The 15,727-nt window shown below is 43.3% G+C and overlaps 1 protein-coding gene across 2 annotated transcripts in view; it reads right to left on the bottom strand.

The window, feature by feature from the left end:
• LOC126474886 (chitooligosaccharidolytic beta-N-acetylglucosaminidase-like) overlaps positions 1–15,727 on the bottom strand; it is a 302,146-nt gene that overhangs the window by 87,637 nt on the left and 198,782 nt on the right. For both annotated transcript variants that reach the window (XM_050102379.1, XM_050102380.1), the window contains one exon: positions 11,698–11,925. In XM_050102379.1, the coding sequence (XP_049958336.1) occupies positions 11,698–11,925 (228 nt within the window). The remainder of the gene's footprint in view (positions 1–11,697; positions 11,926–15,727) is intronic.

Here is a 15,727-nt window from a genome sequence, read left to right as displayed (position 1 = left end):
ACAGATTTTAAGCAGGTTTTAGGCAAGCAGAAGATAATTGAACTGTGAAGAAATTTAATTTTTTTTTGTGTTTCGGTCTCAGCTGCTGCTGCTGCTGTTGCCGGTTTCGGGCTGACACGCCGATTCTCAAACCATACATTTTATTATTAATTGTAACTAGTCGTACAATATGGCGCCAAAAGATATGAGTAACTTCTGTACAGGAAGTCAAACTGTTAGCCTACGTGTCTGCTATTACAGTAGACACCTAAGCTAGACTATATGTTTACAGTTCATTGGAAACACTTAGGCTAACTTATCAATGAGATTATTTATTGCATACAGATTTGACTTTTTGTACAGAAGCTATTAGTGCCTTATGGCACCATATTGTATAACTAGTTATGGTTAATGACAAGGTGTATGGTTTTATAATTGTGTGTCAGCCTGGAACATATAACCACTACAGTAAAGATTGTATATCCATGCAACTGAGACAGAAAAAAATCAAATTTCCTCAATTATATAACATTTGTGGACCTCCAATCAGTAAGCAGTGACTGCAATAACATATATAAACCACTGAATTCTGTTTTTAAAAAGGAGTAGTTGAAGCTTGTAATAAAACTGATTATTGTGAGATAAATATACTAACTGATCTTGGATCATATGAAATCTCCGATTCCCAAGCTGAAGATTCAAAACCCAGAAACCCACTACCATGTAGCGACACGAAAATGTATAAATGTCGTCATATAAACACTTAATGTAATTACGATTACAATTACGGACTTCTTAAAAAGATAAGCAGTGATAAACAATTATTTGTACCTTATTTTTGAAATGTATGTTTCAAAGATTATTTTGCATAAATAGATCGATATATGACAGTATTTACTTTACTACATGTTGTTAGAGGTAAATCTTTGTCCTTGGGCAGTTTGCAGTACGAGTTTGACGTGCGAGGATGGAGTACAAGTTATGTATGGTGTGTTAGCATGTTGGTTGATTGTAATCAGTATTGTGGAGAGAAATGACTGAAAATATATCTATTCAACAACAGAAACTCCACCTGTGTCTATATTATTTAAAGAAAATGAAGTCAGGCATCCTCTAGACCAGTATACAAAGTTGCATTTCAGAATGGACTATGAGCCCCAACTTTCAACGAAGAAGAAGAGTAAAAGATGAGTATTATGAACACTGTTCATTCAGATTCCACCGTTGCTACCTCTCCCTGCGGTCTGTCACCATCTCAGTGTGCAAAGTGAGCAGCCGCCCAAATTTAAGCTTACTTCAAAATTAATGAATCTGTTTTGGGCTACAAGAAGGTGGTGACGGTCAGAAGCTGCATTGAATATTTTTACACATGAAGAACTAAGGGCTGTTAATAAATAAGTAAGGAGATCGAAAATTATGCACCATGTCACCCACAATATATAATGTACACATACAAGCCATAGTCTTCTTTTTATTTTGTCAATATGGGGATCAGGCCTTATAGCCTGTTCCAGGCTCACTAACTCCATCTCGGTTTTCCCACACTCCTTCTTCCAATAGGGTTATATTACACTGGTTGTCTAGGGATTCTCTGAAGTGGCATATGCAATTTTTGCTCTTTCCAGTTCTGTTTTCATTGGATTCCTTTTTTAGCTAATGACTGTACCCCCAGTTGTTTCCTTATTTCTTCATTTCTTATTCTGTCTTCTATTGTGCAGCCTTTCATGATGTAAGGAACTTAATTTATGATGTTTCAAGTTGTCTTAGGTCTTTTGATCTTCATATCCAACTTTCTGCTCCATATAGTAATGTGGGTACTGACATGACATGACAAAATTTCATTTGGGTTTTTCTTCTAGTTTTACCCTTCACTGTTCTTTTTATCATGCAACACATATGTTGATAGTTTTATTATTTACATCTTTCACTTCTTCAAAAGTTATATCACATCCTAGATACTGGAAATGGGTCACCTGTTTTATTGTTATATTCTTGATTATTATCTTAGTTCTTAGTCCTTATGGGGTATGAATCTTTAGATTATAATTTAGACTTATATTGTTTAATCTATATATGGCAATTTGTAGTTTGTCTTCACTATCCTGTGTAATTACCAGGTCATTGGCAAAAAGTATCGTATTTAGAAATTTGCCTGGCCCAACTCTTATACTTCCAGGTATTCTGTCCATCATCCATTCCTGACCAGGTCGTCGATGCAGATGTTGGACAGTGTAGGTGACATACTTCACCCTCGCATTACTCCCGAGCAGTAGCCAGAAATTTTGATCATCATCTAGAAAATTAAATATACATAATTAATTTTTTGTTTGTTGCAGATACCTGCCTGCTGTGCTGGTACGCATCAGACAGTACCTGCTAGGGGAGCCAAAATAAAATGGAGATGCCAGCTGGTATGATGTAGTATCACGTGGTAATTCTGGTGCACAAAGAGCTGCGAATAACGATGGAGGCATTAACGGAAAAAGAGAAAATCGGTCACGGATCAGGTTTCAACATGTAGCACGACATTTAGAACATGAAGAATGTCGCCACCTGTTAGTTCAGCGACTGCTCACGCCCATTCAGAAACCGTCCAACGAACTGAGGCAGCAGCGGGATCGTAGGCAGCTGTATCAGGAGAACCCAGATGAATTCTTCAGATGACAAAGATGAAACCCCGACCATCGTCAGGGAAGGCAAGGCTGGTTGTTTTTTTGGGAATGAATCAGTGTGGTAAGAAGTAAAATCGTACAGCATGGTTGGCTGCAAGACCCTGAAGGACAGGTTGTACCACCTAATTTGAAAGGTTTTCCCTATCCTTTGTGCACACTAGCATTTTTCCTCTGCGAAGTGTAACAGTTGTGTGTTAAGTGTATCTGATATGTGTAGATGACTACAATGGGTCTAAGTGTACTGTAGTGCCATGTTTGCGTTGTATGGTGACGACAGAAAGGAGAGGATGAGACTCAGTGTCGGCACATAGCCTATTTCTCTCGAAAAGAACCAAGAGGGTCACAAAGCTTAACGACCCATCTAACAGACATATCACCATCAACCATCCCACGCCCTCACACCATGAGAGACGTCGAGAGGTATGGATTTAATCCGTAATGTTGACGGAAAGTCTGGTGCTCAGGAACTCTGTGGCACCACCTCTCCGGCCCTATGGCGAAACGGCAATGGGAAACCTGTCAACAATGCGTGATGTACGCGACAGTTACCGATCTATCATAAGGCCATGCATGATGTTGCTCAACTTTGATGCTCCGACAGGAACCAGTGTATTCAACGACGCATGGCCGTTGGCTTTGGTGTGGTGTCAACAGGTTATACTCGCAGGGCCAAATCCTCAAAGGAGCGTAGTAGCGAAATCCCCTGACAAGCTTACAGAAGGCTCTCAGGACGATGTATCGTAGGAAACTGTTTCTGCTCCAGAGAAACGTCCCAACTTGCTCTGCACAGGACACAGTCACATGTAACTACTTCTTTGGGCTGTCAAATTTCGTTCCATTCCCCTATACTCCTTACATGGCAGTCAGTGATTCCTCCTCTTTCCTCGGATGAAGAAACCATTGCATGGCAGGTATTTCCAGAATAATGATGAGTTGCTTCTCAATGTGGAACGTTTCCTGAACACATGCAATGCAGACTGCTATAATCGAGGTCTCCATCAAGTCATCCATTGTTGGGTTAAACTGTGTCACGTTGACTGGCGGACAAGTGGAGAAAGACCAACACGATCACGCAGTTTCACGTGTCGCAGCCTGATTTGCTCAAAATGATATATGTTTGTGACTACTACTACTACTGGGGCAGTTTACATCTATATCTATGTACATACTCCACAAAGCACCGTATGGTGATTGATGGTGTGTACCTTGTACCATTACTAGTCATTTCCCGCTCTACTCGCAAACTGAGAAAGGGAAAAACGACGGTACGTATGCCTCCACAAGAACTTAATTTATCCTATGTTACTTACGTGGACTTTATGTGAAATGTACGTTGGTGACAGTAGAATCCTTCTGCAGTCAGCCTCAAGTGCCGGTTCTCTAAATTTCCTCAACAGTGTTTCGCGAAAAGAACATCGCGCTCCCCCCCCCCCCCCCTCCCACCCCCCCTTCCCCCAGGGATTCGCATTTGAGCTCACGAAGCATCTCTATAATACGAAGAACGTCCAATAAGTAACGCAACACATTTTACGTTTGTCAAATCAGATTGGTTTTATTCAGGATTCCCCAACCTTTTGCCTACAGAACCCAATTTTTCAACATAATTTCCGTTCAATGCGACCACCTTACGTCACCTTATTGGGGGAACCTGTAAGCCCACATGGGACGACTCTACTGGTCGATGTCAGAGACAGCGTCTTGTTGCATGAAGGGAAGGTTCACTATCTTTTGATTCAAAAATCGATTTTTTAAATTGCATTTTTTGATCCATAAAGGTGTTTAGAATCTACCAATGAAACGGTTTTTCCGAGTACGGAACGGAAATGTTGGTTATTCGCGGTTGAACAAAAAGTGCACTTGCCTCAAATCGGCCTTTTTCACGCACCAGTTTTTTTCTTTAGAGGACGAGTTATCTTACCGGTGCTTGGGAGGAAACGCACAACATTCAAATGAAAGTTTGAACGCGTGTGTTTGGAAGTTAGCCCCCAAGCATTTGCATTCTGGTGCGAAGACTGTGGAGATTGCGACTTTCCTGGCAGTGAGCAGCTTCAACGAAGGGTACTCAGCAATCCTGAAGACCATGATAACGATGGACGTCACCCTGGGACTCTATTCGACGCAGTTCGCCAAGCATTCGGACGACCACCGGATTCAAGCGCCCGAAAACCGCTTGTCACCGGCTGTACGAGCGGCTCTGGAGCAGCGCAGGATGGCTCAGATCGAGCAGAACGCCCTCTAAGAGGAAGAGGAAGGACTAGTTTATGGACCCGGAATAGCAGGTTGAACGTACGTTGCATAATATGGCATTTATATGTAGTCAAAACTTCAAAAGCGTTTTTCTCGAAATGACTTCCTTTTTATCGCGCGGTGTGGTAACTTCAAATCTGCTGAACCGATTGGCATGATTCTTTGTTTCCGACGAAGCTAATTAAATTGTCTAGGAGTTGTACCACTTTTATTCAGATACATCAACTATAAACAGTTTTACTTGGCCGACGCCGGCCGGTGTGGCCGTGCGGTTCTAAGCGCGTCAGTTTGGAACCGCGTGACCGCTACGGTCGCAGGTTCGAATCCTGCCTCGGGCATGGATGTGTGTTATGTCCTTAGGTTAGTTAGGTTTAAGTAGTTCTAAGTTCTAGGGGACTGATGACCTCAGTAGTTAAGTCCCATAGTGCTCAGAGCCATTTGAACCATTTGGAAGACGAAAAAAACCTATTTTTTTCAAATGGCCGCCATTTTGTTTCCTATGGTCCAAATAACTTAAGCGTGGTACAACTCCTAAAGAATCTTATATACTTCGCTAACGCCAACTCAATTTTGATTTCAGACGAGCCGGTTGACCTGTGACATACCGCGTGTGGAGGTCTACATCGAAATTTTGTTTCGTTCCGGCGGCACTTCCGCCTTTGCTCTTCGACATTTCCGGCCAAAAATTCCAGTTTGTAAAGGAAATATCAATAAACATTTTGACCAAATTTGACGTTGATATCTGTAACACATCCCGAGAAAAATATTCTCAAAGAACATGCTTTTTCGGGCCAAAGATAGTAAACCTCCCCTTAATAATCTATCATCCGCGTACTTCTTGTTGTGGGGTACGTCCTTCACCCGACCAAACAGATGGATGTCGGAAGGTGCGAGATCCGGGCTGTGAGGTGGATGAGGAAGAACAGTCCAGTGAAGCTGTGTGACGTCGCCTCGGGTGCGCAGACTTGTGTTAGGCCTTGTGCTTTCATGGAGAAGAAGAAGTTCTTTGGCATTTTTAGGCCGATAAACACGCTGAAGCCGTTTCTTCGATTTCCTGAGGGTAGATACACTTAAGAGCTGATCATTGCGCCATGACGGAGGGCATCAAACAGAATAACCCTTCCAGAGTCCTAAACATAACTGCATGACTTTACTGGCTGAAGGTGCGGCTCTGAACTTTTTCTTCAGAGGAGAGGCGGTGTGGTACCACTGCATGGATTGTCGTTCTGATTCCGGTTGTATGTGACCAGCCCATGTGTCATCGCTTGTGACGATGTTCGACAAAAAATTGTCACGATGAGCCTGGTAACTCGCACGCAATTCTGCACGGATGGTTGTACGTTGCTTTTTATGGTCTTCTGTACGGCGGCGCGGAACCCAGTGGGCAGACAGCTTTGAGTATCCTAACTGGTGGACATGTGTATCAACACTACCAACAGAGACGTCCAGTTGTGGCGCGAGGTGTTTGATTGTGAACCGTCGATAACGTCGAATGAGAGTGTCCGCACGTTCCAACATTGTCGGAGTCACAGCTATGTGCTGCTGGCCGACACGCGGTAGATCGGACAGGTTTGTACAATCTTTTTGCGATGATGACAGACTTCTGGCCCAACGACTCACTGTGCTTTTGTTCACTGTAGACATTCTAAAAGTGCCCACGAATAACTGCAGTGCTCTGATTTTGCGCCAAAAGAAGCCCGATGACAGCTCTCTGCTTGGAATGCGCCCCCATTACAAACGTCACTTTGAAGTCTACGAATAGCGCAGCAACTTATAGGAATTTCGTGAAGCTATAGGGGCTGAAGCTGGAATATTCCACCATGCCTCACAATAAACTCCAGATTTCTTAAACCGAAACTGACCGAGAAAAAAAAAATGTATTGCATTATATATTGAACACCCCTCGTACTTGTACGAGGGCAGTTCAATAAGTAATGCAACACATTTTTTTTCTCGGCCAATTTTGGTTGAAAAAACCGGAAATTTCTTGTGGAATATTTTCAAACATTCCCGCTTCGTCTCGTATAGTTTCATTGACTTCCGACAGGTGGCAGCGCTGTACGGAGCTGTTAAAATGGCGTCTGTAACGGATGTGCGTTGCAAACAACGGGCAGTGACCGAGTTTCTTTTGGCGGAAAACCAGGGCATCTCAGATATTCATAGGCGCTTGAAGAATGTCTACGGTGATCTGGCAGTGGACAAAAGCACGGTGAGTCGTTGGGCAAAGCGTGTGTCATCATCGCCGCAAGGTCAAGCAAGACTGTCTGATCTCCCGCGTGCGGGCCGGCCGTGCACAGCTGTGACTCCTGCAATGGCGGAGCGTGCGAACACACTCGTTCGAGATGATCGACGGATCACCATCAAACAACTCAGTGCTCAACTTGACATCTCTGTTGGTAGTGCTGTCACAATTGTTCACCAGTTGGGATATTCAAAGGTTTGTTCCCGCTGGGTCCCTCGTTGTCTAACCGAACACCACAAAGAGCAAAGGAGAACCATCTGTGCGGAATTGCTTGCTCGTCATGTGGCTGAGGGTGACAATTTCTTGTCAAAGATTGTTACAGGCGATGAAACATGGGTTCATCACTTCGAACCTGAAACAAAACGGCAATCAATGGAGTGGCGCCACACCCACTCCCCTACCAAGAAAAAGTTTAAAGCCATACCCTCAGCCGGTAAAGTCATCGTTACAGTCTTCTAGGACGCTGAAGGGGTTATTCTGTTCGATGTCCTTCCCCATGGTCAAACGATCAACTCTGAAGTGTATTGTGCTACTCTTCAGAAATTGAAGAAACGACTTCAGCGTGTTCGTAAGCACAAAAATCTGAACGAACTTCTCCTTCTTCATGACAACGCAAGACCTCACACAAGTCTTCGCATCCGAGAGGAGCTCACAAAACTTCAGTGGACTGTTCTTCCTCATGCACCCTACAGCCCCGATCTCGCACCGTCGGATTTCCATATGTTTGGCCCAATGAAGGACGCAATCCGTGGGAGGCACTACGCGGATGATGAAGAAGTTATTGATGCAGTACGACGTTGGCTCCGACATCGACCAGTGGAATGGTACCGTGCAGGCATACAGGCCCTCATTTCAAGGTGGCGTAAGGCCGTAGCATTGAATGGAGATGCGTTGAAAAATAGTGTTGTGTAGCTAAAAGATTGGGGAATAACCTGGTGTATTTCAATGCCGAATAAAACAACCCCTGTTTCAGAAAAAAATGTGTTGCATTGCTTATTGAACTGCCCTCGTATATTGATCGAACCTACTGATTATGAATCTTGTAGAACGTGTCTGAATTGATTTAGTTCAAATGGTTCAAATGGCTCTGAGCACCATGGAACTTAACTTATGAGGTCCCCTAGAACTTAGAACTACTTAAACCTAACTGACCTAAGGACTTGACACACATCCATGCCCGAGGCGGGATTCGAACCTGCGACCGTAGCGGTCGCGCGGTTCCAGACTGTAGCGCTTAGAACCGCTCGGCCACCCGGGCTGGCGAATTGATTTAGTGTCTTCCTTCAATCAGACCTCTGCAGATCCGAAAAATTCAAACAATAGACAAGAAAAAGCCACACTATTGTTGTAGACGCTGTCTCCCCTGTAGATGGGCCACACCTTCCAAAAGTTCTCTCAGCTAACCGAATTTGACCGTTCGCCTTCCATACTAACATCCTTACGTGCTCGTTCCATTTCGTATGGCTTTTCAACTTTACGCCTATTTACTTAAGCGATGTGAGTGTGTCAAGCAGTGACCACTGACACTGTCTTGCCACATCAGAGGATTGTCTTTACTGCTCAGCTGCATTAATTTACATTTAACGACATCCACATCTACATCCATACTCCGCAACCCACCTGACGGTGTGTGGAGGAGGGTACTTTGAGTACCTCTATCGGTTCTCCCTTCTATTCCAGTCCCGTATTGTTCGTGGAAAGAAAGATTATCGATATGCCTGTGTGTGGGCTCTAATCTCTCTGATTTTACCCTCATAGTCTCTTTGCGAGATATGCGTAGGAGGGGGCAATATACTGCTTGACTCCTCGGTGAAGATATGTTCTCGAAACTTGAACAAAAGCCCGTACCGAGCTACTGAGCGTCTCTCCTGCAGAGTCTTCCACTGGAGTTCATCTGTCATCTCCGTAACGCTTTCGCGTTTACTAATTGATCCTGTAACGAAGCACGCTGCTCTCCGTTGGATCTCCTCTATCTCTTCTATCAACCCTATCTGGCACGGATACCACACTGGTGAACAATATTCAAGCAGTGGGCGAACAAGTGTACTGTAGCCTACTTCCTTTGTTTTCGGAGTGCATTTCCTTAGGGTTCTTCCAGTGAATCTCAGTTTGGCATCTGCTTTACCGACGATCAATATGATCATTCCATTTTAAATCACTCCTAATGCGTACTCCCTGGCAATTTATGGAATTAACTGCTTCCACTTGTTGACCTGTTATATTGTAGCCAAATGATAAAGGATCTTTCTTTCTGTGTATTCGCAGCACATTACAGTTGTCTACACTGAGATTCAATTGCCATTCCCTGCACCATGCGTCAATTCGTTGCAAATCCTCCTGCATTTCAGTACAATTTTCCATTGTTACAACCTCTCGATATACTACAGTATCATCCGCAAAAAGCCTCAGCGAACTTCCGATGTTATCCACAAGGGCATTTATATATATTGTGAATTGCAACGGGCGTACGACACTCTCCTGCGGCACACCCGAAATCACTCTTACTTCGGAAAACGTCTCTCCACTGAGAATGACATGCTGCGTTCTGTTATCTAGGAACTCTTCAATCCAATCACACAAATGGTCTGATAGTTCATATGCCCTTACCTTGTTCATTAAAGGACTTTGGGGAACTGTATCGAATGCCTTGCGGAAGTCAAGAAACACGACATCTACCAGGGAACCCGCGTCAATGGCCCTCTGAGTCTCGTGGACCAATAGCGCGAGCTGGGTTTCACACGATCGTCTTTTTCGAAACCCATGCTGATTCCTACAGAGTAGATTTCTAGTCTCCAGAAAAGTCATTACGCTCGAACATAATACGTATTCCAAAATTCTACAAGTAATCGATGTTAGAGATATAGGTCTATAGTTCTGCACATCTGTTCGACGTCCCTTCTTTAAAATGGAGATGACTTGTGCCCTTTTGCAATCTTTTGGAACGCTACGCTCTTCTAGAGACCTACGGTACACCGCTGCAAGAAGGGGGGCAAGTTCCTTCGCGTACTCTGTGTAAAATCGAACTGGTATCCCATCAGGTCCAGCGGCCTTTTCTCTTTTGAGCGATTTTAATTGTTTTCCTATCCCTCTGTCATCTATTTCGATGTTTACCATTTTGTCATCTGTGCGACAATCTAGGGAAGGAACTCAATTGCAGTCTTCCACTGTGAAACAGCTTTGGAAAAAGACATTTAGTATTTCGGCCTTTAGTCGGATTAGCAAGTTCCGAAACACAAATTCTATCAAAGCCATCTTGTAGCCTCTTACAGTCATTCTACAACGATAACTTCCCGGACGCTAGATTAAGAAAAGGCAAACCTAAGTTTCTAGCATTTCTAGTCTAAGAGAAAGCTTTTGACAATGTTGACAGGAACACTCTCTTTCAAATTCTGGAGGTGGCAGGGGTAAAATAATGAGAGCGAAAGGCTATTTACAATTTGTACAGAAACCAGATGGCAGTTACTGGAGTCGAGAGACATGAAAGGGAAGCAGTGGTTGGGAAGGGAGTGAGACAGGGCTGTAGCCTCTCCCCGATGTTATTCAGTCTGTATATTGAGCAAGCAGTAAAGGAAACAAAAGAAAAATTCGGAGTAGGTATTAAAATCCATGGAGAAGAAACAAAAACTTTAAGGTTCGCCGATGACATTGTAATTCTGTCAGAGACGGCAAAGGTCTTGGAAGAACAGTTGAACGGAATGGACAGTGCCTTGAAAGGAGGATATAAGATGAACATAATGGAATGTAGTCGAATTAAGTCGGGTGATGCTAAGGGAATTAGATTAGGAAATGAGACACTTAAAGTAGTAAAGGAGTTTTGCTATTTGGGGAGCAAAATAACTGATGATGGTCGAAGTAGAGAGGATATAAAATGTAGACTTGCAATGGCAAGGAAAGCGTTTCTGAAGAAGAGAAATTTGTTAACATCGAGTATTGATTTAAGTGTCAGGAAGTCGATTCTGAAAGTATTTGTATGGAGTGTAGCCATTATGGAAGTGAAACATGGACGATAAATAGTTTGGACAAGAAGAGAATGGAAGCTTTCGAAATGTGGTGCTACAGAAAAACGCTGAGGATTAGATGGGAAGATCACATAACTAGTGAGGAGGTACTGAATAGGATTGGGGAGAAGAGGAGTTTGTGGCACAACTTGAAGAAGGGATCGGTTGGTAGGACATGTTCTGAGGTTCAAGGGATCACAAATTTAGTACTGGAGGGCAGCGTGGCGGATAAAAATCGTAGAGGGAGACCGAGAGATGAATACACTAAGCAGATTCAGAAGGATGTAGACTGCAGTACGTACTGAGAGATGAAGAAGCTTGCACAGGATAGAGTAGCATGGAGAGCCGCATCAAACCAGTCTCAGGACTGAAGATCACAACAACAACAACAACAACTTCCCGAACATCACAGCATCGTCAGAAAACAGCCAGAGACTGCTGCTCGCGCTGTCTGTCAGGTCATTTATGTATACGGAGAGTAGACCTAAGGTTGGTACTATCAGATTTCCTGGTGGCACACCTGGCGATACCCCCGCCTCTGACAATGTCGGACACTTACCGTTGGAGGCGACGTCCAGGGTGTAGGTCTCGTCGGTCTCCCAGCTGAGAGCCTGGGGGCGGTCCCTGGTGAGCACCGTGACCAGCACGTCGGTGCCCGCCCCCGCTGCCGCCCCCGCGCCCGCTCCCCCGCCGCCGTGACCACCGCCCCCCGCCAAGGCGTGCTGCAGGTCTCGCACCCAGCGCCGAGACGCCGCGTCCACCAGCTCCCTGCCCTGTTCGCCGGCCACTGTAACCCAAACACCCCACGTCGTGATAGCGCCTGACACTTCCCACGATTTTACAACTGACGATTCTGATGGATATAACAGATTGGAGAGAAAATCACGTGTTGTATTAGAGTGCGCTTAAACTTAATAATAGCAAATCAAGTGTAGTCTTAGAAAGGCCAGCTATTAAAATATTTGTGGACATTAATCACTGGTTCATAGCCAATTCTTTGTCACTAAACTTTGAAAAAAAAAAAAACGCACTACATGCAGTTCAGAACTTGTAAGGGGTGTCCCACAGGTATATGCCTAACATACGATGACAAGCAGATAGAAGAAGTGGGCAGTTTTAAATTCTTGGGATTACAGCTTGATAATAAATTCAACTGGGAGGAGCACACCACAGAACTGCTGAAGCGTCTTAACAAACTGTGGTGTGCGTACTGTAAAACCTTCGGTACACACACCACCAGATTATTTGACTTGTCGTTCTAATGAAGTAGGCGAGTGTCAGCAATATGTCTCGTGGTCTTATCGTGGCGAGTTTATCTTCTGACGTTAGGTCAGACAATAGAAAAGCCACTTGCATGCTTAGAGTAGCAGATTGACGGTGACCAACTTTAAACAGAACTTGATTAATTTTCACACACATTTATTAAAATAATAACAAGCATAAAAATTACTTAACTTGGTTCTGGATGCTATTTATAATTGACAGTCTGAAGTTCCTTTGGTATTGGCACGTTAATCTTATTCTCACATATATCTCGGATACTTGACAAAAGTGTCTATACATTTATCTTCATGGCCATGTACAGGAATATGGTGATCTTATTAGGCGCAGACTGAAACTTGACTATAGACTGGTACAGACAAATGCAGAACTCGTACAGACTGGTACAGATTAATGCAGACTGGTACAGACTAGTGCAGACAAATGCAGACTGACGAATCGGAGGTCTGTACACTCGTTATAATACCTCGCGCGTTCGTGTATCACTGTGTGAGTATGATCAGCGAGGAGAAAAGGTTCTACGTTAGCAGCAATCTTATTGGCTGCGTTACATATTAATACGCGGATCAACGGAAGCAGAATTTGGTCCGTCTCTATGGCAGCGCCATCTCGTAGTGCGGAGATGGACGAGAGCTGCACCTGCGCTGTTGTTTTTAGCGAGGCGCGCTCTAGAGGGAAAGTTGTGTACGCGCTGACTATGGGGCACTATGTACACAACACTAATCTCTATCTGCAATGCGAATTGTGTCAGACATAGGGGATATAAAAATGAAAAAGCTGGCATACTATGCTTACTTTCATTCGATAATGTCATATGGGGTTATGTTTTGCAGCAATTCATCAAGCCAAGCTTAAGTTTTCTGGGCACAAAAACATGCAATAAGAATTATACGTGGTGTGAACTCAAGTACATCCCGCAGAAGCCTGTTCAGGGAACTAGGGATACTACCTACTGCTTCCCAATATATTTATTCCTTAATGAAATTTGTCATTAAAAATGTATCACTTTTTCAAACCAACAGCTCAATTCATGGAATCAATACTAGAAATAAGAATAATCTTCACAAGGATTTAAAGTCACTTAGTCTTGTACAAAAAGGTGTGCATTATTCAGGAACAAACATTTTCAATAACTTGCAAGCAGCCATAAAAAGCTTAACAACCAATGAAATTCAGTGTAAGCGAAGCCTAAAGGATTTATTGGTGGCCAACTCCTACTCCATTGATGAATTTCTCAGTAGAACCAACTGATTTGTGTGTATATATGTATGTAAGTACAATATAACTTCTGCACAATTTCAGTGCAGTAATGTGTTCATTGTAAATAAGTATGTGTGTGTGCGTGTGTGTGTGTGTGTGTGTGTGTGTGTGTGTGCGTGCGTGTAAGTACAATCTCACTTCTGCACCAGTTCAGTTCAGTAATGTGTTCATTGTAAATAAGTATTTAGTAGTTGTATTACATGTTTATTACCTTATAAATAAGTAAAAAACTTTTTATTTTAAATTCAGTGCATTAGTATTTGTAAAATGATTCTTTCGTACAGCCTTCATTAAAACATGACGACCATGCCACTTGGGACCCGTGCAATTGTACATTGGCTTATTTGTTTGAGTTTGTAAATATTTGTCATGTATTGTTGTTTTTCTGACATGTCCTACATCCTGGAGGACCTCCTCACTACGAATCAATTGGAATGAAAGTAAATCTAATATAAACAAGGGGACCCTCCACGTTGTAAATCGCGGATTTTGATGCGCTTCAAATATGTTGTAGAGGCACTTGCCCTGAGTACCTGGCTATTCGCTTTTTTAGCGATGGGCCTTGGTTTTTGAGAAGATCGATTTTGAAGTTCATGCGCGTTTCATATACACGTAACGTTACATTCAATCCCTGCAAGTCAGCATAGCGGAGCGGTAAAGGTTCACGGCTGCCGCCCTCGGGGTACCGTCTGCGGATCCTGCTCGTGTACTTTTTTTTTGAAAATCGACTGAATTTTGCAGTTTTATTTCAAAGAATATTAACAAACTGTGTAAGGTGTGCGAAATTATAAAGATATATTCAGTTATTAATTTTTTCTGTGATAAAATATCACAAAATCTTATTTTTCCTCGTCCATATTGCTTGATGTGCCAGAACAAGATTGTGGGTGATATCTATCATAGAAACAACCGAAGCACAAATTTTCGCAGCGCCACGTTCATTTTATGAAAGCAACCGTCTTGCAGGCGCACGGTTTCTTCATGAGCGATACCGGGAAACATAACTCTTTTGCATTCAAAAAGATTTCTCTTTCATCATCTAATTTCGATTCGAGTCACGCTTTCAAAATCAGGTGCGCTGAATTTATGTAGGATTAGCGAACGTAATTTTATCGAATCTTCGCTAGAAGCGATCTCTCTACTGTCTTTCATCAAGTCGGGAGCATAATGAATAATTTTCGTGAAGATTTTCACCTGTCGGTAAAAATACACATCGCAGCGCTGGCAGTAAGGAGCGCAGTTTGGTGGGACCACTTTTAGGGTGCAGCTGCTCGCTTTCCTATCATCAGTGAATAGATGATCGCATAAAGCTGAATCGGCTTGCCTTCCCCACGAATCGATAATGTGCAAAAAAAAAAAAAAAATTCTGTCCCACGTACGGAAGAATTACAGAACACAAAAATTCTCCTTACACCAGTTTCATGAACTTACCGGATTTCGTACAGGACACGACTACATTTCTGTATTTCCCAGTTAATTCGTCTACTAGTTTTTGAACGTTGGAACCAAATTTTCGGACGGTTCTTGCATACATAAAAAAAAACATACGGGTATAGGATTCGATCACTGTACCTCCAGCGCGGTAGGCGTGAACCTTTACCGCTGCGCTACGGTAACTTGCTCGGAGTATATGTAATGTTACGGTTATACAAAGCGCGCAATGAACTTCAAAATCGATTTTTTCCAAAACCGAGGCCCGTCGCTAAAAAAGCGGATAGCCAGGTACTCAGGGTAAGTGCCTCTACAGCATATTTGAAGCGCATCAAAATCCGTGATTTACAGTATGGAGGGTCCCCTTGTTAGTTGCGACTTGTGACAGTTCGGTAGGTAGTGCGTCGAGGGAAGCGCAGAGGTGACGGCAACGCCAGGCCTACTCGGCGCGCAACGTGTCAGCTTCTCGCTTCACTGAGTCAACAGCCAACCCCGCGGGAACCGGCCGATCTGCAGTCTTTTTCAAACGATTTTAAAGAAACTCTTCGGTAATAAACTCCGACTCTCGCACATCTTAGTGCTTAATTCGGCAGCTTAATGGTGAACTGCCTATTTCG

Source organism: Schistocerca serialis, chromosome 4 (assembly GCF_023864345.2).
Source record: "Schistocerca serialis cubense isolate TAMUIC-IGC-003099 chromosome 4, iqSchSeri2.2, whole genome shotgun sequence".
In the NCBI taxonomy this organism is placed as follows: domain Eukaryota; kingdom Metazoa; phylum Arthropoda; class Insecta; order Orthoptera; family Acrididae; genus Schistocerca; species Schistocerca serialis.
This window is presented reverse-complemented; position numbering and strand designations above follow the sequence as displayed.